The sequence below is a fragment of the Solea solea genome, chromosome 19, assembly GCF_958295425.1.
Source record: "Solea solea chromosome 19, fSolSol10.1, whole genome shotgun sequence".
Taxonomy (NCBI): Eukaryota; Metazoa; Chordata; class Actinopteri; order Pleuronectiformes; family Soleidae; genus Solea; species Solea solea.
This window is the reverse complement of record NC_081152.1, coordinates 15,136,458-15,160,381: the sequence shown is the minus strand read 5'-3', so window position 1 is coordinate 15,160,381 and position 23,924 is coordinate 15,136,458. Positions and strand designations below refer to the sequence as shown.

The 23,924-nt window shown below is 40.2% G+C and overlaps 1 protein-coding gene across 1 annotated transcript in view; it reads right to left on the bottom strand.

Moving 5' to 3' along the window:
• Nucleotides 1-19,875, bottom strand: part of LOC131445855 (transmembrane protein 132C-like) — a 32,421-nt gene extending 12,546 nt beyond the window's left edge. The window contains exons 1-4 of the mRNA XM_058616562.1: nt 19,507-19,875; nt 13,297-14,227; nt 7,373-7,519; nt 1,716-1,887 (exon numbers count right to left, since the gene is read on the bottom strand). Of these exons, the coding sequence (XP_058472545.1) occupies nt 1,716-1,887; nt 7,373-7,519; nt 13,297-14,227; nt 19,507-19,603 (1,347 nt within the window). The 5' untranslated portion in view covers nt 19,604-19,875. The remainder of the gene's footprint in view (nt 1-1,715; nt 1,888-7,372; nt 7,520-13,296; nt 14,228-19,506) is intronic.
• Between the last annotated feature and the right edge of the window lie 4,049 nt (nt 19,876-23,924).

Sequence of the window (23,924 nt, the reverse complement as noted above, 5' to 3'; positions counted from 1 at the left end):
ACAGGGATTAAAACAAGCCTGACAAACTTGATTCATTAAATCTGAAATGAATATAAAATACGGTGCACATCTGTCTCTCTTACATCGGACGTATTATCGGGACTTATATTCATACATTTCCCACCTTGTACTGTACACCTATGTTAACAGCTTCTACACATGCTATAACTTCATGTGCTTAAATCTACAACAACCACCTACTTAATAAAATCTCTGAATACATCTTTCTAATCCAGCCTATGTAGCAGCAGCGTGTGTGTGTGTGTGTGTGTGTGTGTGTGTGTGTTTTTATTCTTTCCCTCCTGATGCTCTATCAGACAGCACTCAGCAGATGTTTCCCGGCAGCTTCACATTCTGAACTCTGTCGGCTTGACAGCTGCTGACCGCAATTCCAAGAGGACACGGTCTAGTTCGGACTGCAGCACTGGCCAAACATAAGTCAGTAGATCAGTGGGGAAAGCATGAAATCAGAACGCAATATCAGCGCTCTTCCACGTGTGTCCCGGCGTTTCTGCACGTTCTGCAGTATTTCAGCTCTATCTCAAATCTCTCTTCTTCTGCAAAACACTTCGCATCAAGGCTTGGTATTATTTCCTTGTCCTTTCAGCTCATTTACTATTTGTGTTCGATCTTTTGAGAGAGTGACATGTAATAAAGCAAAAACAGCATGCAAAACAACAACAAAAGTCTCATAACCTTTCTAGTTCAAGTATCATTATTACTGTAATTTCTTCTCCTGGGTGGCAGTGAGTCACCATTATTCTGCTGTATAAATACAGCACTGACTACTTTAGAAGCTGCAGCCTTCTTATGAAATCATTTTCTCTTTCACGCCACGCTCACAGGGGGAAAACAGTGGGGGGTGTTTTTTTTTGTTTTTCCCCTCATGTGAATCCAGTAAGTGACTGAGATGGAACACAGTTGCTCCCCAGCGTCTGTCAGATTCATGTTGACTAATGTAGCATGAAATAGCCGTCTAAATCTCCAGGTCAAGAGACACTGACGCCTGGATCTACCTGGGAAGTTCAAGAGGTTTGTGTTCTCAAAATGGAAGGGCTTTTTGAGACATGTTTACACAGCTGGCACGTTGTCTTTCTTATTATACATTTTGGTGATTTTTCTTATTATTCTAGCTGTGTTTGGTCATGGTGAACAGAAAGGATTTCACACATTGTCAAATTTATATAAATAGACATATTCTGCATGTGTATATACATATATATATATACATAGACATATACATCTATTATACACATCATCTAATCAATAAAAATATACAGGACAAAAAGAGAATTATGATTCAGGTACAGTTTCTAAAATGATCTTGAATTGTGTTGATTCCAGCATATTTACAATAATAAATAAATAAATAAATAAATAAATACATTTCTAAATGACCAATCCTCAGTCATGTTTGCAGACGTCTGGCTTTACAAGAGCAATTTTGCTGTTCCTCCCTCTTCCTTGACGCACAACAAATCACTTCCTGTGTGCGGCGCAAGAACGTTGCCAAATAGACACGAGATTTAAATACAGCTACACTGAGAAACACAGGAATAATGGGAACAAATTTGACAAACGGTTTGAATGTAATGGACATTTATGTCTTTAAGAGTTACACACAAAAGCAAATTCATTGTAAAATACAATAAAACAATGTTTCTGGGGGGGTTTCACAGTAAAATAAAATAAACTGTAGGTAGGATTGTCCTTACCATGACCAGAGGTGCCAGCCCCACATAGTCTCTCTGGGTTGTGTAGATCCGCATTAAGCCCACATCCTTGACGTTTCCCGGCATCTCCAGACGCCAGGAAATGGTCTGACTCTCGACCTGCTCTGAAACGTCTTTGGGAACAAAGTCCAGCTGTAAAACCTCCAGGAGACCCCTGTTGGGAGACATAACGTCCAAATATTGTGCTTTGGCAAATAAAGCTGAACCGCTAGTGTAATTCACATCATTGCAGGACGAGTGCAGCAAAAATAAAATGAATATATTGAGTAAAATGTCAAAGGATTGTCAAAACATGACTATATTTAATTACAGTATGTCAAATTCAAGGTTTTGGGGCGGGGGTTCATCTTCCGTTACGGAATAAATACAATATATTTTCCCTTTTGGTGCACAACCTGGTTTTCTCTCCATATTGTAAATATTAGACGTGCTGTTTTGAGAGTTTGACATTTACTATTATTTCAGAGTCATTGATATCACACTTGTGGGCAAAGGAATCGCGAAATATTGAACTCGGTTGAATTTAAATGAAGCGTTAAAGAAGGGAGAGACAAAAATTAACAAATTAGCATTTGAATGAGTGTCCTGCCCACACACACTTCACATTTTAGCTGTCAAATCTGGTGAACTGACGCGTTCACGTGTCGAGTTTGATGAAGATATTCTTAGCACCATTTCAATATCACTTCAGTGTGATATTATTTGTTCAACCTCCTGTTTAATTAGTCAAGTTGACCCAGGTTAAATGACCAAGGCTAAAGGGAGTTCAATCATGGAGCAAATTGAATTACAGCATTTAACACTGTCACGTTTTTACATTAGATACAGGTAGTTCAATTTAATTTTACAGGCATAGCGTATTGGTTTCAAATATTACACATGTCTGTACACTGGTATGTTAATGCTACTAATACTTGTGGCTGGAATAGTGTTGATGACGGCAGCACTGATTAAAAAAATGACTATCATTATTATGATACTCATGTTGCTGAAGATGAAAAAAAAAGAAGACTGGAATTGGTCTGAATTTCATGTAAAAACCTGTGGGGCTTTGACCCGAAAGTGAATGTGACACACAACAGGATCTCATTTCCATCAGCAGATGGAAGAATAAGGTGAGAGTGTGAAGGGAAGATTAAGCAAGCAGGCAGAGGCCTCAGCCAAGCATTCTGGTCAAAGCATTGTCAAAGAAATGCCATTTGATGCTGCAGCGAGTGTGTGGGCATACCTGTCGGTGGGAGCAGATCAAAGGGGAAATTGAGCAGAATGTGAATAGAGCTGTGGCACTTTGAAGTGGAGCAAAAACTTTTACAAGGACGCCGTGCAGCTGAAACTCAAATTTAATAAAGGTCACGAATGTTGAATTCGGCAGGCAAATGGATAAACAAAAGCTTATATGGAAGGAACCTACTTTATAATATTCATGCCTCATCTGAGAGAAACTCAAGGACAGGAAATGGTGTAGGAATGAATGAGCAGCAACATAAAAAGTAATTATATATCACTGGTGAAAAGATGTATGAATGTGTGTAAAATCGGGAATAACTGTACTTTGCACTTGTTATTTTGGGCTTTAGACTCACAGTTGACGCGGAATTCAATTGAAACTTCTGGTGAAAATGTGTCTCTGATCTCTGACTTACAGCTTCGGCTAAAATACATGCCAGCCCCTTTACTTCCAGTTGGAACCGACTTTTTTAAGGTGATGTTGGCAATCGACATTTCAAAATGACCTCAAATGAAAAAGGCATTTACATGTGGGGACAAAAGTGGAGCACTGCTGCATCGCTTTGTGCACAGCAGTCCGCTTAATTCTATACTTCAAACACTTCGCCCTACCACTGAGCCACCATGGCTCAGTCCTTACGCCTCACTTTTAGTTCTAAAACTAAAGTACATTTTCAGTCATCAGAAAATGACTTTGGATACTAGCAGCAAGTGTCATATACTTAGAAAAACATCATATAAACAACTAACTCCAATGAGGAAGGATGATTTATTCTACATGTTTGAGCACCAGCAAGCTAACCTACAGTATCTTATCATAAATATGGCATTATGCACCAAGAAGTACATTATTATCAGTTTTACACTGGAGTATTTTTATGGATTAGTCGTGCATAGAAGGGCCTATTTCCTGAGCTCTGTGTCAGCAGTGGAGAGTGGTCCAGCTGTGTCCATTATCGCTCTATTATTAGGGGGAAAAACACTCTTCAGTCTTCTTTAAACATATCACAGCCCAGGGAACAGTGACGTTCTCTGCACACAATGATAGGCAGCAAAACATTTTTTTGGTGGTAACATTTAAGTACGTGAGAAGACAATCACGGACCGTGTGATTACATATCTTCATCAAAGCATATTATTTAACATTATTTTCAGCATGAGGGTTTCTCGGGCTGAGGTGGCTGTTTCCTGTCGCGAGGGGGATTAACAGAGGGATTGTGGAAACAGTAACGAGGGAACAGTAAGTGAAAGAGGAGCATGAGACGCATTAAGAGCCTTATACCCAACAAACAAGACACAATGTGGTGCTATTACTATCAAACAGACATGATATGTCAAGCAAAACCCACTCCTGGATGTAGCTTTACAGGCCCAGTGTGTAAGAATTAGACACACTTGAGTTGAGCAATGGTCGTAACTGGACTGTATGGACTCAGTATACATGGGGCTAGTGGGGAAGCAATTTATTGAAGAAGATTGCCCAGCGGACACTATGATAGGTGGCAATGTAGCCACTTTCAGCTTGTTAGTATTAAGCCGGGTTTCCGCCGGGTTTCCACCGGGTTTCTTGCATTAGTACCGAAATAACCGGCTCCAACCATTCCATTCTCAGCACCCTGCCCTTGGAGTACCAGAGTTAATGGTACGGTACAGTCCAGCGCCACACATTCACAGTCAGCTGATTGGGCGACAGAAAAATGCAACACCATTGAAATCGTTTTTTCTTCAACGCCCACAAACAGCCACAAACTGAGCAGGAAAAAAGTGAGCTGCTGGATGGCCTCCATTGTTGTCTGCTGTGTTGTTGTCACGTTCAACGTCGCACAACGTCACACGTACGTGTTTCGTTATCCAAACCGAACCATACCATGATGGAATCACGACCTTTGGCAGTTACCGGATTAGCTATCAGCTAGCCGTTAGCATGTCGAGCGCCACTCCAGGTCTGCCTACCATCCAAGAGCTTTAAAATATTTCAATCTTTAGGAGGGCAGTCAAATTTGACTCTAGTCCAACAGAAGTATGAATGTATGTTTGAACCCAATCTCCTTATCCGGGTGTGTTAGTGCGACTCTGATACATTTGGGTTAATATGATGATTACAGTGCGACAAACATGTTTACATGTATTTTAAAAGTCCTCTTTTTTTCTAATGTACTTAGTGATGTAAGGTCGAGAGTGACTGCAAATTGAACACCTCTTTTTCTCCCCCCTTTCCCAAGGATATCAGGGAACTACTGTGGCCTTTGCATATTCTGAGAAAGAATGCCATTCTTATTCATCTGCGTGATAAGCTTCTACTTCAAAGTGCAAAATGAATGGTGCGGCTCATGTTTTGTTTGCATTTAAAGCCTGAGTCCTTGCCTGAAGTACACACCAAAAACCATTTCAAAGGCTATGCAAAACAGAAAATGTCCATTTTAGAGCCATTGTACACCTATGTAAACATGTTTATGAATATCAACATGTGCCAATAAACACTCCTTAATCTTATGATAATTGTCTATAATGTCATGCTTCGAAGGATAGACTCTTTTTGCCCATGCTGATTGGCTTTATCTGTTGTTTTTTATGTGATCCGTGCATTTAACATGGACAAGGACCTCAAAACAGGCCAAATTAAGCTTGTTCCTCAAAGGATTTTTTTGTAAGACACCCACTTTGGCCTTAGTCTTTCTATACGGTGGCCTGGTGGTTTTAAATAAATAAAGGAACTTGAAAGATTGAAGAGGGTGCACTTGAGAGGAGGACAGAAAAACATGGTTAATGCCCCTATATTCCTGGAAATCAGTGTGTTGGGTTTTTTTTTTTTAAACCCACATCAGCACTTTAATGCACAGTGGTGGGAGGCTGTGTGTGTGTGTGTGTGTGTGTGTGTGTGTGTGTGTGTGTCCTGGTGGGAGCTCAGTACAAAGGACACAACTTGGAATATCTCTCCTTCCTAATCTCCTCTTCTGACCGTGCAAGCGCTTAAGCCAGGATAACGTAGCCGTGATTATGGATGATTATGGATAAGTGGGTCGGCTGGGCAGCGGGTGGTGTGTGTCTGTGTGGGCAGGGAGGTTGCTGGGCAGAGGTAGCCTCCGGTGTGTGTGTGTGTGTGTGTGCGCCACCACTCACATCAGGAAACGATGATGCGGTCAAATCTAGATGGTGTGTGTGTGTATGAGGTAAAACAGGAGAGAGAAGTACTCCAAGTTCCTCGAGTTACTTCGACGTTTGATTTATCTTCAGGTGACATTCACAGTTCATCCGTCAGTGAATTTTGACTGTAAAACTAATGATGCTGAAGAACAGAGGCAGTAAGTCAGAGTAAAATTTAATATGCAAGTTAAAATTTTCATCCATCTAGTAGGAGTTGAACTCAAAGAGATAAGAAAAACAGATATGATACAATAACATTCTTAGATTCCAACTCCAAAGGTTTTAAATATTCTAAATGTGAAGAGCTTACTCCCACAGTCTTTTTTGTCTAATTTTTTTGTCTTTGGTTATTATTAGATTAAAATATATATATTGTTTTCTATTAAGTGTAAATAGTGCACAGTAACACATTTGTCTGTTTGATGAGGAACCCAGTGAAGTGGCAGAGTTGAAGTGGCAGACATTTTAATGATTAATTTATTTCTAGTCTTTTTTTACAGCAATCATCTGAGAATCACAGGAAATGAGAAAACTAACGAGCTGAGCTGTCAAATTCAATCTATTATTCTAGAACTGCGAGACATCTGAGAACACGAAGGACCACTATTATGAAGTTTCTATTTTTTAGTGTCCAATTATCAGTTTCTGTGTATCTTAGTACAATGAAACTAAAATGGAAATTAAAGATGTTTTTGTTGTATGGATTCACTGTATTCTTGCATTACCGTAGACAATGTTCTTCTTACTGCCATAAAATGTTAGCATTCTGCGGATGTAAGACCCCATGCTGACGATACAGAAATGAATGTGATTAAGTCCTTAAGGATTCCTTTTTTTTCAACATGAAACAGGATCTGCAAAGGGCAGAACACGAGTAAATCTTTAAAACTACTTTCCTCTGGTGCAGTTTTTTCTTTTTTCTCTTTCTTACCGCTCCTATAGTACATGTAAATTGATGCAGATTTTCCCACACAGACACAAACTATATTTTGTGAACTTGGCTCGTGTGCACCGGCACAGAGGAACACAGCTGCGAGTGATTGCTTCTCCTCTGGAAGAGAAATGTAGAAAGATATAATATAACGTCGAGGAAACGTTTGTCATGACAACTGATCGTGTTCTCGTGTGAGGGTTATTAAAATATCGCAACAGGAAATAAGAGCTGAGGAGAAGTGGGGATGGAAAAGATTTGGATTCTACTTCGAGTGGAAACAAACGCTTGGCTTTGTTTTCATGGCGGACGTGTGCCGTGAACGCCGTGCACTGACCTCTTTCCAGTGATGGCGACCTTCCTATGGCAGATGACAGAGAGAGTGTTGGCGGTTGCTCCTCTGCCAGGTTCCAACAGAACGTCCCAGAGTGTTGAATCGCTGGGTCGCGCTGCCGTGAACGACAGACCCGCTTTGACTGTGGCCCTGCAGTGAACACATACACACATGCATAGTCAAATTAGCACAATATTTTTCTGTTGGGAAGTGAAAACGTGATCCTTAAAAACCCGTTTGAGTTCAAAATATACAGCCTAGAAGCTCTTCAGACATAGTAGGGCACTGTGAGCACAGCTTGGCCTTCGATCCACTTTGAATCCATCAGAAAAATAAGACAGTGGTGTTGTTTTGTTCCCAGAACCGGAGTTAATTTCCTAAATTATGTAGATTATAAATTAAGGAACACATCTATGGACTGACCTGTTAGATTAGCTTTCAGTGACAGAAGACTGTTCAACCTTATGTGACTAACACTAACAGTGAGAGTAAATCTGAATAATCTTTGAAGGAATACAGTGTTATTTCTTTGATGCTTGAAGTTTGCAAAGTTGGAAGAAACCGTCGTTGCATCTGCTGCCTGCCGCGTATACAGTGTGTACAGAGTGTATGTGTTTGTTCATCTACATTGTGCCTAACAAGGTGAGTCACTGACAGCGCGATGTGTCGCAGCCTGACTGAGCGTTAACAGACGTATTAAATTCCCATTAACCCTGGGGAGAATTGGGGATCAGTTAATCAGATGTCAGACTCAGACACACACACACACACACACATCTGTCTGCCAGGAGAGCTGGAACACTTTATATAAATGATGTGAATGGACCCAAAAAAAAAAAAAAAAAAAAAGTCCTGGAGGTCCAACAATCACCGAGGGATTTGTTGAAGACCCTCTGATAAGTTGTTCCGTTCAACATCATCTAACGGGATCATGGAGAAGTCGCAGCAGTGACAGAATAAAGAGTAAAACCCACGTCTGGTCCACATTTTAAATGAAATCATTCTCTAATCTGCACTCACACAAGCAAACTATAAAAAAGTGGGAGCCTCATGTGTTTACAAAACAGGCAGATTTTCCTCGCGGTAAGAAGCCAGTGAGGTGCTGGACAACTTCCAGGGGGAGTTCAGCCATTGGGGGCATCACTCAGCTCCTGCAGATTTGACAGTGGGATGTTCACGCTGAGAGTCATTGGAAAACCTCAGTCCAAAAATGGTGTTCTTTTAGAGTTGCTTAAAGAATGCCAAGGCGCTGAAGTAGTAGTAAACACATTGGCTGCACCATTAAACCTCCACTACATTTCCTCATCTGTTGATACCCACGAAGGACGGAGCCACATTTTTATTTTGTCTGCCACAAATCATAAATCATAAATTCAGATGCAGACTTCAAAAAAGGTTGTTTTTACTGTAGGTTCTCGCAGTGATAAGGATTTATAAACCTAGAAATGGTAACTTTCTTTTATTTTCATTTACCCACACACTGGTGTATTGTTTGAATCTGCTATTATATTGTACAACCAACAATCTGTGATTGTTTATGCAATAAATAGGCAATAATAAAGTTGTTTGTCTCCAGAATTTTAAAAGTGACAGATGGAAAGACACACACACACACACACACACACACACACACACACACACACACACACACAATATATATTATTCATGCTGAAATAAAGGTTTCATGATGCAGTCGAAACCAAACGTACTCCCTAACCTTAACCATAACCAGTTCATACCTAACTTTAACCTAACAACAACTCAAATCTTAGCCTAAACCAGAACTAGTTCCTCATAATTCCTCAGTTCTGTCTCATTAGGACCAGGTTTTTAGTCTCCATGAGGACTATTGTTCCTAACCAGGTCAATGTTTAGAGCAGAAAATGTCCTAAAGCGGTAACAAATACAAGCACACACACACACACACAAGCCGAAAACACATGCTCACAGTTTTGTGATCAAAGAGCGAGCAGACTAATCAATAACCACTGAGGTCAAGGTCAGAAACAGTCTGCATGAGCACAAGTGCAAATGTTCACGCACACACACACACACACACACACACACAGAGACAGAGTGTAGTTTTTCTATTAATCAAACTGATGCTGAGTACAACTCTTCACTCAAACTTTACAATCAAACTCAAAACCGCAACATTTCACTCTTATTTACAACTTGAGCGAACTGCTGTGCGACTGCTGATTTATTTACACGGGTCAAGTTTTGGATTAGTCACTTGCACTGTGTCTGTGGAAAAGGGGGCAGTGAATTTCTTATCCACAGGCCGACATGAGGAGAAACCTCATCTCGGGCAATTCTACTCCCAATCTGTGCATTTGTCAGTCACTATCCATAGTTCATGACTGAAACTCCGGAAAGCCAGAGGAGAAAATGAAAGTCAAACTTCGACATGAGCATCTTTTCACCTCTGTGTTTTATCAAATCCATTGAATCTCGTTTGTTTAAAACCGTGAAAGTTGAGGAGCTTCACTCTGTTATTTGCCTGTAAACCGACTAATATTATAGTTATTATATTATTATTATTATTATTATTATTATATGCACTATTTGTGGGCTCTTTGTGTTTCAAATACTTCAACGTTATTCTCTCGTGTGTGCAGATTTTGTACCTAAAAGCACAATCACAAAATGCTTGCTGTTGAATTAAATTGGAACGCTTGTGAAAATAGTGTGTTCATATTCATGTGTGCTGAACAGGTGGGCCCCTCACATGCACCACACACACACACACACACATGCGCCCAGATGATAATCCTGGCAGCTGGCCCAGATCACGTCTACCCCAAAGGGTTAACCTCTTGATTCATTTTCAATCAGGGCCACAGATTATCTGGCCTTACCCCCGCTGGAGTGGACTCAATCTTGGGCCAAAGAGTGGAGCAGGGATTTCTCCCAGGAGGAATCAATCACTTTGCCAAGCTCCTCAGAGCGAGCCTTCCACTTGGACTCAGCACCCTCTTCTTGTCCGATCTCATTCTGTACGTGGCAGTGGGTCAGAGACAGGCAGACTGAAATCATTGCCCTGGGTTAGGGTTAGGGTTAGGAGAAAATTCAGCTGTATGGTCTGTGAGCTTGGGGAATATCAGAGGAGGAGGCTGTAAAATCCCTCCCAAATAATCAAAACAACGGCCGACGTCAAAAGGGTCTGGACCAAATCTCTCTGATGTGAACTCAACAAAGCTGCCGCCATCAGGTTACTGGGTCTGTGTGTTTGTGTGCGTCGCTTGTGGATGATCAGTATGAAATGAGCCACAGGTTTGACTGTGCGTCATATGGATTAATGCACATACTCTATCTTAGCATCGCTCTCCATTTGACTGCTTCCCACGGCAGATTACCGTGGCATGTTTGCGGCATGATATCACTAAATCGCGGGATTAAAAAGAAATTTGTCTTGCATTTCAGACACAACCATTAAGCCGAGTAAAGACTGGGAGCGCTCACTATGTGACGGCTTTCCACTTTGCTGATCTGAAACACGCTGATAAAAACAATTTCACTCCGCTCATTGATATGCATCAACGGGCAGCGAGCGGAAACTTCCACAACAGCTTGATCTGTGCATTTCAGTGTGACAAGGCTGCTATTATATAAAGTTCACTTTTACCCAAAGTATTCAGGAAGATGTTAGTTATTTGTTTTCCTGCTCCATTAAATGCATGCATTATTTATGAAGTCAAATACCCAGAGAACCTTGTTGAAATGTTAGTGGGATGTTGAGATATGAAAACTGGTGAATCATTTGCCAATTATTTCGCTGTTTATGGATGAATGCTATTCATAACTCCACCACTAACTGAGAAGTTGAAGTAGACAGGGTATAACATGTCAGTAAATTATGAAGCCGGTGAAACTGGCAGATAACACAAGTCATGTAGGCACTCAAGCATTGCAGTGCGCGTGGCCTTGATAGCAGTCCCCATCAGTATTCAAGGGGTTTAAGTAACCATTTAAATGCATGAAGCTTATCCCTCATAAAGACACTCAAACATACTGTACATCATGGTGATTCAATTTGGTTTCAGTCTCTTTTTCTGCTTCACCTGTTTCGCTGATAGTTACATTTTATTATGTGGCTTCATCTAAACACTTGTGTCTGCAAATTGAGCAACGTAATCACGGACTTTTCTAATGTTTTCTGACAGTCTTCCCTTAATACCTTCTTGCCTTATTTAGCTGTGTGTGTGTGTCATCGCCATGGTTACTACACTGCATGTGCCTTATTGTATCGAAACGAAATGAGCCACGGACAAATTATGACCAAATAAAATTATGCTTTTATTTTTAGGAATTGCTATATTAAATAACCCTAACCCTCTTAACAAAAGTGCAACTGAAATTGGGATAAAAAAAATTTCTTCAAAATCTTTGAAATGAAAAGTTTTCATATTTTCATATTCCAGGTATTCCTCATAAAACATATTTGTGACATGAGGCCATTTGCATTTTTTTGCAGTTTTTGTATCGCTATCCCACTTTTCCATAAGCGCGTTTCCTATGGAATCTCCTGAGAACCTTTGATTCTTATCTGAACTCTGACTGTCAGTATAAAGGGTTACCCTAAGTATAAATCACTCAAATCTAATGAAAATCTCCATCTTTAACCAAAAATTAAAAACATTTATTAAGTTAGCCCCTTTGGCCATTTTGTGGTCCAGTGATGGCGAAATCCCGATTCTCCGGTGAGGTGGTGGGGGGGATGGGAACACTGGCTAACAAGAAACTCTATTCAAATCTTGAGACATCAACAAAATGCATCTGAGAAAGAGTTATCACCACAAAACTATAAATGAATCTACTCTAGTGTGGTATTAATCAAGCCATTTCATGAAAACAGACACTTTAATCCTCTGTTTGTTTAATTGACTCGATGCTCGGCGTGCAGTTTGCTTGTGAGGCGCAGAGATTTACATTTCTCTGCATGACTTCAGAGCAACGCTGACAGACTTGAGATCTGACTTGGATTCATCTCAAATAACCCGAGGCTTGGCTATGACTTGACCCCAGAAGACCTTCAAACTGCAATCAGCAATGAGCGCACACCACCAGAGGAGAGTGTGTAACTGAATACAAAAGGATGGGTCAATATCCAACTGATGCGTAGCTGCATTAAAATTCCCTCCGAATAAAAAACGGCTACTTGAAAAGTATGTATGAATAAAAAAGCTGCGGTTGGTGTTTTCCACTGAAAGTATTCTGCTATATTTTGGACAAGAGGGCTTTTTACTTCATTGTTCAGAGTTCGATGAGAAGATCAACACCACCTGCATGTCTGTCAGAACAAATTCAAGACTACAGTCACAGCCAGTTAATTTGTCTTAGCATTAAGGCTGGAAACAGTTCCACCTATCAGCACCTCTGAAGCTCTGTAACATTAAGCATGAACCTGAACGCCTAAAAGCTTTGTAGCTGCAACTGTTGCCATGGTAATCAACACTAAAAACCACTATACAGGTAGAGGGGGCCTACGTGTTGCTATGTGTTCCTGGACAAGACCCTTAATTGCTCCTGGCAGATGTGTTGACAGCATGTGAATGGGTGTGAATTATGGTTGATGCATAAGGTTGTGCTGCATGAACGTGTGTGTGTGTGTGTGTGTGTGAATGGGTGAAGAGTAAAAAAGTGCTACATAAAGACAGGCCATTTACTTTTCAAAAACACCAAACAGCCCATGAAAACACTGGTAATTCTAAAACATAATAAAACGTTTAACTTTAGTGGTAATATTGTGTGTAATAGCTTCCGTATAATGTAGCGTTTGGAATGACTTCCAAATTTGTGATCCAAACAAATGAGAGCCAAATTTGGCAGAAGAAGAGAGACCTGCCCACTGAGAAATGTGGGGAAACAATTTACCGACATTGTTTGTACCTTCTTTTTTTAAAAAGAAACAGAAGTTCACTGACCTGAGTGTGAAATTTTCCAGGGTGGCTGTACTTGCTAGGAAGACATAGAAAGTTGCCACATCATTGGTTTTCAAAGGCTTCGATGAAGTCTGGATCACCACGGCGCCCCCCAGCCTCAGCCGAAGAAAGGTGGGGTTCCCTGGCGGAGTTCTGATCAGATTAACGCTCCCTATCCTCCTCATGGGCGTCCCAGATCCCCCAGACACTCTTCCTCTTCCCACACCTACACGCTGCAGGCTGTCCTGCGGAGTGCACTGGCCACTCTGGTCCCTCCGACTCTGGAAGTACACCTCCACAAGGTTCTCCTGAAGTCCCTTAATCTCATCAGTTTTTCCTGCTTCCCTGCTGGAGCTCGCTGACCGGCTGGCCGAGCTGAACCAGGCCGGTTCTGGCTTCAGCTGTGCCACGCAGAATCCCCCGGGAGACACCAGACACGCTCCGCGAACTTCCCTCGTCTCCCAGAAGGCGTAGGCCGTAACACAGTGAGCGCCATCCTTTGTTTTGACTCCGTCACTTCTCCTGCCCTTATCTTCTCCAGATCCCTTCCTTTGTTGCCCAAAAGTGGCGTTTTTCTCTGAAGGCATGTGGAAGAGGATCTTCACAGCAGGAGACGAGGAACGAACCTGGCGGACCAAGATGACCGGCAGGATTTTGCGTCCGCTCAGGAGCAGGTCTGGAGAGATCGGGGCGTCTACAGTCAGGGGGCCGTACGAAGCGTTGACAGACGACTGAAGTATTCCAGAAACTCCTTGACCGGTGATGTAAAAAGTCTTAGTCTGAGCATTCAGGCTGGAGTTGCCTGGTGGCTTTACACCGTCCTGCCTCAAAAACACATGGTCCACATTGAGAACCTGAAAGTCGATGGTGGGATAAACTGGAGTTGGACTGAAGGATGTTCCAAGGTCTACGGCAGCGTTTTGACACTCAGCAACTGGGAGGAGGGAGACAGAGCACAATTAGCACAATAAGAGTTTCAGTTTCAAATGTTGTAAGATACAGTCTGGGAGACATTTGATGGGCTTGACTGGAGGATGAGAAGTTGAAAAGGGGATAAAATATGGAACAGTTTTGCCACATTTAGCTGAACACTGCTCTACTATAAATTCTCGTAGTATTCCAACTTTATCTTTATTCGCGTTGTATTCTCATAATGTTACGAGTTTATTCTCGTAGTATTCCGACTTTATCTTTATTCTCGTTATGTTCTCATAATGTTACGACTTTATTCTCGTAGTATTCTGACTTTATCTTTATTCTCGTTATATTCTCATAATGTTACGACTTTATTCTCGTAATGTTACGACTTTATTCTCTCAATATAACGACTTTATTCTCGTAGTATTCCGACTTTATCTTTATTCTCGTAACATTCTCATAATGTTACGACTTTATTCTCGTATATTACAACTTTATTCTCATAATGTTACTACTTCATTCTCTTAATATTATGACTTTATTCTCGTAATATTACGACTTTATCTTTCTTCTCGTAATATTCTCATAATGTTACGACTTTTTTCTCTCAATGTTATGACTTTATTCTCGTAATATTATGACAATATTACGAGTGTATTCTCGTAATGGTATGACTTATTCTTTTAATGATACGACGTATTCTTGTAATGTTACAACTTTTTTCCCGCAATGTTACGACTTTATTCACATAATATTACAACTTTATTCTCAAAAGAGTAAGTATTTTTTTCTTCTCAGTTTGGTACTCCGTCGTACTTATCTTACATTCATATGTGATGTCAGTGGTAAAAAAAATAAAGGAATTTAAGTGGGGACAGTATATATTACAGAGATCATTCTGAAGTTGTAAGGCGTTACACATTATGTCTATCATTTCTGCTATAAATTGTATTCTTTACAATCATCTATGGTAAATAAGTCCAATGGACTTTCTGCCTCTTACTCCACTGCGTGTAAATTATTGCCAATTTTATTTAATTGAGCAAAATCAATCAAGTCAACGGAGACAAAGAGGACAGAGAGGGAAAGAACTACAGAGAGGTGTCATGTATGACTGAATGGGTTAAAACAGGAGACCGCTGAAGTGATTTTAATCACATCTCTAAAAGCCGCGCTAAAAATAGTCGACCTGCGAGATCTGGAGATCTGATGATCTGCACTTTTGAACATCGGACGTCTGTGACAAATGATTTTATAAAGTATTCGCGGTATCATTGCCGTCATTAACTTTAAAGGCCGTCCAAATTGCTGTGTAAAGAGATGAACGTGAACACATTCTCGATCGTTTTATGCTCAGCACATTTTGGCTCACACGACCTTTTCAAAACGACCATTCCCCGACTCTAAAAGTTGAAGGAAATATTCCCGCTGTCTTGCATTTCATAGTTCAGCGCAGGTACTCATTGAGAAATAGGAACATAATAATGAGCCGTATTTGCTATTGCCTATAAATTCCCGTTTTACAGGTACAGTAAAGCCAGATCTTTCTCAGGGGATTAAAAACATAATATGAATCACTGCAGACATAAGAATACCACGTGTAAAACAGGTGTTCCACTTATCACTCCGCAGAACATTGAATTCTCCACTCTGCATGAACTACTTCTATGCAGCGAAGTAAAGGGAATCGCAAATGCAGCATCAGAGTGGTAAAAAGCCTCTTGAAAAATTCCAGGATGCTATATGTGACAGCTCCCACTTTCTCCTGCCAAAGACACTTGGTAATATGCCATCCTCCACATTGAAGTGCTCCAGAATGAATGTGTGTATTTGACTGTCCTGCTGCACCTGACAAAAATAACTTATCCAGAGGCAAATACGGTGCAAACGGTGCCACCTTTCCCCTCCCTGAAGGTCCAGAAAACTATATAACTGTCTTTCTCGGATCTCCAGACCATATTTCATGAATGCACCTGTGCAAATCAATTTTGTTCATGAAGGGCAAGGAGATGTACAGGTGTCAGAGTTGATATTGAAAATGTGGTCTTCAGAAAGCACACAAGTAGTTGACTTACAGCCCGCTCCGAAGGTATTGGAACAGCGAGTCCAGTTCCTTCATTTTTTGCCGTACGCTGAAAACGCTGAATATAACACCAGCGATCAGTATTTCAGCTGAACTGAAAGAGGCTGCAGTGAAAGCGTGGAGAAGCATCGAGAAAAAGACGGTGACAGGTCTCAGGCAGTTATTGATTCAAGTTTATCTGTTTATCTCTTGTCTTATACCTTTGCTCACCTAAAAATGTGGTGGTCTCTTAGAAACGAGGGTATCTTCTGTGGTGTTGTTTAACACATCTTGATGTAAGCACCTGGAAATAAAAGCTGATTACTCAACTCTTGTCTATGACGGAGTATTAGGGCCCAACAACAATATAAAATAAATAAATAAGCACGACTTTATTCTCGTAATGTTACAACTTTATTCTCTCAATGTTACGACTTTATTCTCGTAGTATTCCAACTTTATCTTTAGTCTCGTAACATTCTCATAATGTTACGACTTTATTCTCGTAATATTACAACTTTATTCTCGTAATATTACAACTTTATTCTCGTAATATTACAACTTTATTCTCATAATATTACAACTTTATTCTCAGAGTTTTACGACTTCATTCTCGTAATATTACAACTTTATTTTCATAATATTAGGACTTTTTTAATATTACAACTTTATTCTCGTAATGGTAAGACTTATTCTTGTAATGTTACGACTTATTCTTGTAATGTTACGACTTTTTCTCGTAATGTTATGACTTTATTGTCTTAATATTAGGACTTTTTAATATTACGAGTTTATTCTCATAATGGTATGACTTATTCTTGTAATGTTACGACTTTTTTCTCGCAACGTTATGACTTTATTCTCTTAATATTAGGACTTTTTTAATATTACGAGTTTATTCTCATAATGGTACGACTTATTCTTGTAATGTTACGACTTTTTTCTCGTAATGTTATGACTTTATTGTCTTAATATTAGGACTTTTTAATATTACGAGTTTATTCTCATAATGGTACGACTTATTCTTGTAATGTTACGACTTTTTTCTCGCAATGTTATGACTTTATTCTCTTAATATTAGGACTTTTTTAATATTACGAGTTTATTCTTGTAATGGTACGGCTTATTCTTGTAATGTTACAACTTTTTTCTCACAATGTTACGACTTTATTCACATAATATTACAACTTTATTCTGGAAAGATTAAGTATTTTTTTCTTTTCAGTTTGGTCCTAATACTGTGTCGTACTTATCTTACATTCATAAGTGATGTCAAACCTAAAAAAACTAAAGGAATTTAAGTGGGGACAGTATATATTACAGAGATCATTCTGAAGTTGTAAGGAGTTACACATTACGTCTATGATTTCTGCTAACTGAGGTAAAGTGAAACAAAATGCAGGTGATTCAGCTGTATAATCATTATTGTGTGCTCTCTATTTGCGTATTTGGCATTTTCCACCCAGTAAATTCAATTTATTACATGTTGTAGACATAATTCAATGTGATGATACAAATCTAACGCTTCCACTTCTAGTTGATGCTTGATACACTTAAGCAAAAACTAGGAATTTACATTTAAAACAGGCATAAGTTGACAACATCAGCAATACTACACTGCCACGCTTTGTGCCAATACCCACTCGACGATGAGACAAGTATTAAAAATAAAAGCATTGATTTGACGGGAGCTTTTCCCAAGACAAGTCAACACCAACTGAAGCCTCTGATCTAATATTGTGATTCCTGGTCTAATTCCCTGTAGTTTTCGAATTGTGACACTGCAAGAAAATTGAAATGGAATATTTGCAGACGTTATTTCAATTTCAAGACAGGATTGCTGACATGACAGATGGTTTGTCTGTGAATGGACTGAGAGATAAGGCTGCCATGCATATTCATGGCTCCCAGGCGGAGACGATATCAAAGTCTGTATCACTTAGAGATGCAATAAGGACACAGCTGCACCGCCAAGTCCTCCACAAGTAGAAATACAGCCGTCCCACATTCAATATGTGTGATGGAAAAGTGCACGCGGACAGATATCATGTGCAGATTTAAGCCCAGCCAATCTCGGAGAGTTGTGTTCGCGTGATATTTGTATCACAGAGAGACAGACGGCTTAGAGAGACTTCATACAGTCCAACGCAGGTTATCTTTAAACAACCAGAGAAACAGCTGTGCAACCTCAGCTTTAGGCCCTTTTAATCCCACAGATGCACAGACTAGAGGACGTGCTGCTGCTGCTGCTGCTGCTACTACTTCCATTTTAGACAGAGGGACAATGAAATGGACATGGGGTAACTGGGGAAAAATGCTCAAAAATACAACACTGTATTAGGGCTGTGTGATAAGAACAATATTGATATCAATAATTATCTAAATAAAGGCTGAGTTTTGCTCCTGAGTGCGAGTTAAAGATTGGGATTTTTAAAAAATCTGAGGCAAAATATTCAATAGCAATTAAGTGTTCTCCCTCTCAGACTGTGTTTGCACAATCCATAATCATTATATTAATACTAAACCTTTGTAACACAGACACACAGAGGGAAATTAAATTAGGATATATATGTGTATATCGTTATTGAATTTTTTTGCCCAGCCCTACACCATGTCCTTAAAAAATAGTCATCTGAAAACACTGTGCGACAGAACGGGGCTGTAGATCCATTAGTTGCAGGGTCGGCTCACTTCTTTATTTACACATCGAAAATAAAAACAGAGAGCTTCTCTTACTCACAAACATAATCTTACAGTAGGCATGCTTGAAATCAGAAGCATGGCCTAAATAAAGGGAGACATAAATCCAATCGTGCAGGCTTTATCCAGTCTGCTTGTTTGGATCATCAAAACATATATATACGTCCTCATTTACATAGATTAATTTCCTCTCCACTAATGCTCCTTTCCTATTCCTACATCATATGCATATATGTTTTTATGCCTATTTTATATGCTGCGTCTTCTTATTTGTGGATATTGTTGTTATTGTTGTGAAGTTGTCTTGTTTAGTGTATGCACTTGAGTATTTTTAGTCTTATTCCATCAACCTGCCTGGGGACTCCATTATGCAAATTAGCCAGTGTCTATGATCTGGTATATTTACATTAGTTGGTGTTCATGAATGTGCACATGTCCCTACTTAAATAAATAAATAAGTAAATAAATAACAGACAATTCAGAGCAATAAAACCGTTCAGCTCTCAGCACCACAAACCTGCCTTAATTCTCACCTTTCATGGCTGCGAGCGCCGCCACTGCCACCACAGGGAGCAGTGAACGCAGGGGAGAGGTGAGCACCATTTCTGCCAAGCTGTAACCTCTGGCCATCAATTTCACTCCACGCAGCTGCGACGCGCTCCAGTGCGCACCGAGGAGGAGACGCTGTGGTGACTCACTGTCTGCACTCGGCTGAGAACAACGCGCTTGAAACAAGTCATTGCATCGCGTGTAGTCCGGTGAAGTTGCTTCCTCTGAGTGATCTTTTACACATTAAAGTGTCCTCTATAGTTGCATGTGGGAAATAACAAGTCTCTTCCTCCCTTGCTTTGCTTTGCTTTGCTTTGCTGTGTTGGCACGGCTCAGCCTGGCACCGAAGGACAGGACAGCACACAGCAACAGGCGCGACTATTCCCATCATAGAAATCAGTAAACATGTGCCGTGGGTCTGACAGATTAACGGACCCACGTGGGTAATCGACGGTAGGGAAAGAGCTGCTGCTGCTGCTGCAGCCTCGCGCAAATTAAATGCACATGAGGTCAAGGGGGATCAGTGGTTTGTCATTTTAATGTTGATTGAAGAAATTAAGCACATGATTGTTCGTGCTAAACACAAAGAGGATGATCTTCTTGGTGGTGCTTAAGAGAAAGAATATAAAGCCAAGTGAAGTTTCAGTGTTGTAAAAGTACACAGATCAACTATTTTGCTTTTAAAACCATTTTCCATCCATTTACTTTGCTGATTTTATGTTTTGATTCATTAACACTTTGTACTTTTCGAAACTCCCCCATGCCATGTCCTCACTGAGCTCTATAAATTGGCTTTTATCTTATTGTTATCGTATTATTTTAATTCATGCACCAAATAAGTGGGAAAACAATCACAAAACAAATAAACAATTACAAAGAGTTGTGTTTTAGAACATTATATTCAGTTATTTGATACGTTAATGCTCACTGTTCCTTATTATAGTTGCTTGTTTTAGAAATGAGCATAGATTTATATGTACATACATATATATACATATATGTATGTACATATGTATGTACATATACATTGAGGAATTTAATTTACTTTAACAAGACCAGACTTGTCTGCCCTATATCTATTTGTTATTTTTGACTTATTTGCTATTTCTATTGGTCTTTTTTTTTTTTTACCTTGTTCTGAATGCAAACCCAGGGCATTGCTGTAAAACAAAAACTCAGGGCTCAGTCAACTTTCCCTGAATATACAATGCTTTTATAATACTGTGTTTGTGACCCATAGCATCAATTCTCAATCAAAAATGCCCCTATCATTGCCCTTACATTGCATTTGGGTTTTACACTTCTGCAAGACAGCATTTTTTTTTACAAAGTCATTTTGTGAGATCTATTAATCATCTTTACGGGGAAACTGGAAAAGGGGGCTTTTGTAAAGTCTGCACTTAAAGCTTTGTGAGTCGCTCTCACCCGAAAAATGCTTTTAAACTCGGAAAGAAGGACCTGGAGGTGAATTCCCTAATAATACTTCACTGTTTGTAGTCTTATAAAAAAGTGGTTCTTAATCTCAAATAGGATGTTTTCCGAGTTAAAGGTACAGTGTGTATAATAATTTCAGAGGGTTTATTGGCAAAATAGAATACTACCAATTAGTGTAGTTGTATAAAATGAATATTAGCTTTAGAATAAGCCTTTTTCTATGTACTTTATGGATCTTACATTTACTGAGGCTGCCGTCCTGTGGTGCCATGTTACTACAGCGAGCGGAAGTGGAAGTGGAAGAAATTTGTAGACACTTTTGAGTTCGGAGGATCACAGTGGTGAAAGATCAGGGATTTCCTCCCTTGTCTCTGAATCAATGAGGTTGGAGGTTGAGATGATTTTGGTCTCAAGACAATCAGTCGCCTTCCGTTCCGTCCCAGACGATCGCTCGACCTCATCCCACTTCTGACACCAACAAGTTGTTGTGGAAAAAATTGTCTGAAGGTGTCTGATGAGGTGATAAATCTTGGGTATCAAATGGATTGTAGAAGGGCTTTTTATTTCTTTGCAACTCTTTGCCTGTAGAAGGAGAAATGTGGCCTTGGGCAAGAAAGATTAGTAAATCCGTTTTGTGTGGGCATTACTCAGTTTGGTGTTTGAGCTAAAGTGTGGTTTAGGTTAGGTTAAAGGTGAACAAATGTAAAAGCATTAGGTTGAAGGTGAGAAAAGTGTTCTGCCGTATGGTGTAACTAAGCTACACAAATCTATATGTTTAAACAAGCAGTATAAGGTGTGTAAGTGTTATTTCCCATTACAATTTGAATGCACAGACCAGACCGAAGAAGAAGGAGATGTACAGGACTGACATCTGTATCAATGGAAATATCATCAGATGTATCACTACCTGACACGCTTTTTAGGGGGGGGGGCGAAGAGGTGTCTGTTTGTTGCCATCTACAGTCTCACCATTAGATGGCAGTAGATATTACACTCTGAACCTTTAAATACAGGCTGAATAAACACATGGTTTTTGAAGTAATATGGAATATATTGCTGCCCTTTAATTGTCTCTTTACACCACTGTGAAAGACGCCGTCTTCTATTTGTGCACTCGATAAAAAAACAAAACACGTTGAGGCTACATTCAGAAGGCCTTGTATTAGCTGTGACAATATCCTCGCCAGTATTTGAGGGTGAAAAGTTTCCTGTATGTTTGTTTTTGCCAGCTGTCAGCTGCACATACTCTGCATCACTCACATGGGGCCATACTGTGCTCCGCGAGTAGGAAGAAGCAGATGGATGCGGGCACATATAGCAATAAAGCCTCGAGGTGTCACAGCGCACATACGGATCAGCCGACTCAAACTCATGCAAACTGATCATGTTACTGTCTTCCATGACAGTGTGTCAATGCGGCATTTGAGGCTTCGCTCGCTTTCTGATTTAACATATATATTAGAAGTTAATATTTCTTCTCTGCAGGATTTTGTCCTAACACTGTTGTTTTTTTTATTTCCTTTCTTTTTCTCTTTATGTGCCTTGAAATAAACGCCATAATGAGGTGCACTGCATACATCTGCGTTAGTTCAAAGCCAGGAATAAATAAAAACATGTTGTCTTGTTGCTGTGCGCCCTATAACCATGGGTGACTATAAAATGAGCAGTTTTGTATCTATAGTAAGAGCGAGCCGGGGGTGATTCTGCTACAGAATTGTGGCATCCATCCGCTCTGCACGGAGACATCTGATTAAGACCTGATATCAGCTTTATGATAAAGAACAGCGAGTGGATTTAATGATCATGGTCAGGCGCGTTTGATCCTTCTCAATGCCCAGCAACCAACTAAAAACATGTCTTCTGATGTGAATGTAGTTTATGTCCACCGACAGTGGACAGTGGTGTCAAACTTTATTACTTTTGTGGTATCGAATGGGTGTCAAGTTTCCCGTGATACTGATGTTTTGTCATTCAATATTAAATGTGTCTCATCAGCGTCAGTGAGCCAATTACAATGCAGCAAAATCTGTCAGAGCTCACAAATGGTTATCTGGACACATGTAGGGGCAGGGGTGTCAATCTCATTTCATTCAGGAGCCATGTACAGCGAGCGCAATTTGATCTCAAGTGGGCCAGACCATTAAAATAGTTGTGGGGGGGGGGGGAGACATGGACACAAACATGTGTCCTTTGTCTCCTCCAGACTGGACTACTGGCAGGGGTGGCTCCCCATATCTGCTAGGATTGAATACAAGGTCTCTCTTCTCACATTCCACTGCATCTACGTAATTCCTCCCCTCATACCTTACAGAGCTCCTCACTCCACACACCTCAGCACGATCCATCCGCTCTTCCAACACCTACCGTGCGCCTGACCCTCCCCCATGCCGAGGACTAAGTCCCACACAATGGGGCACCGGGCTACAAACTGTGTGCACTTTGAGATCATTTTGCGATGTAAAGATTGAACACTCTATACCAGGAACATCAAACTCATTTTAGTTCAGGGGCCACATAGAGCACAATTTGATCTCAAGTGGGCCAGACCAGTAAAATAATAGCATAATAACCTGTTAACAACAAGAATTTGTTTTGCCTTTGTTTTACAAAATCACGATTAATCGCATTAATGTCATAGTTAACTCACGATTAATCGCACATTTTTATCTATTCTAAATGTCCCTTGATTTCCTTTTGTCCCCTTATTTCTTCTCATTTTAAAGGCGACATAGACCGGAAGCTCCAATTAACGCTGCGTTTGTGTGTGTATCTGCATCATTACCTCATTTATGAAACCCTAAAGATCAGAACAAACAGTTCAGCCACTGCTGAGAAAATAGGGTTTTATTGTTTTCCTGGGCTCTGCGAAGCGGATCGGCACTTCCCTATGCTGATGATGTCATCAGTAAACCTCACCACTCCTCTCACCACCTGGTGTGGGCACTAGTCCGGGCACATCCAGTTGCGT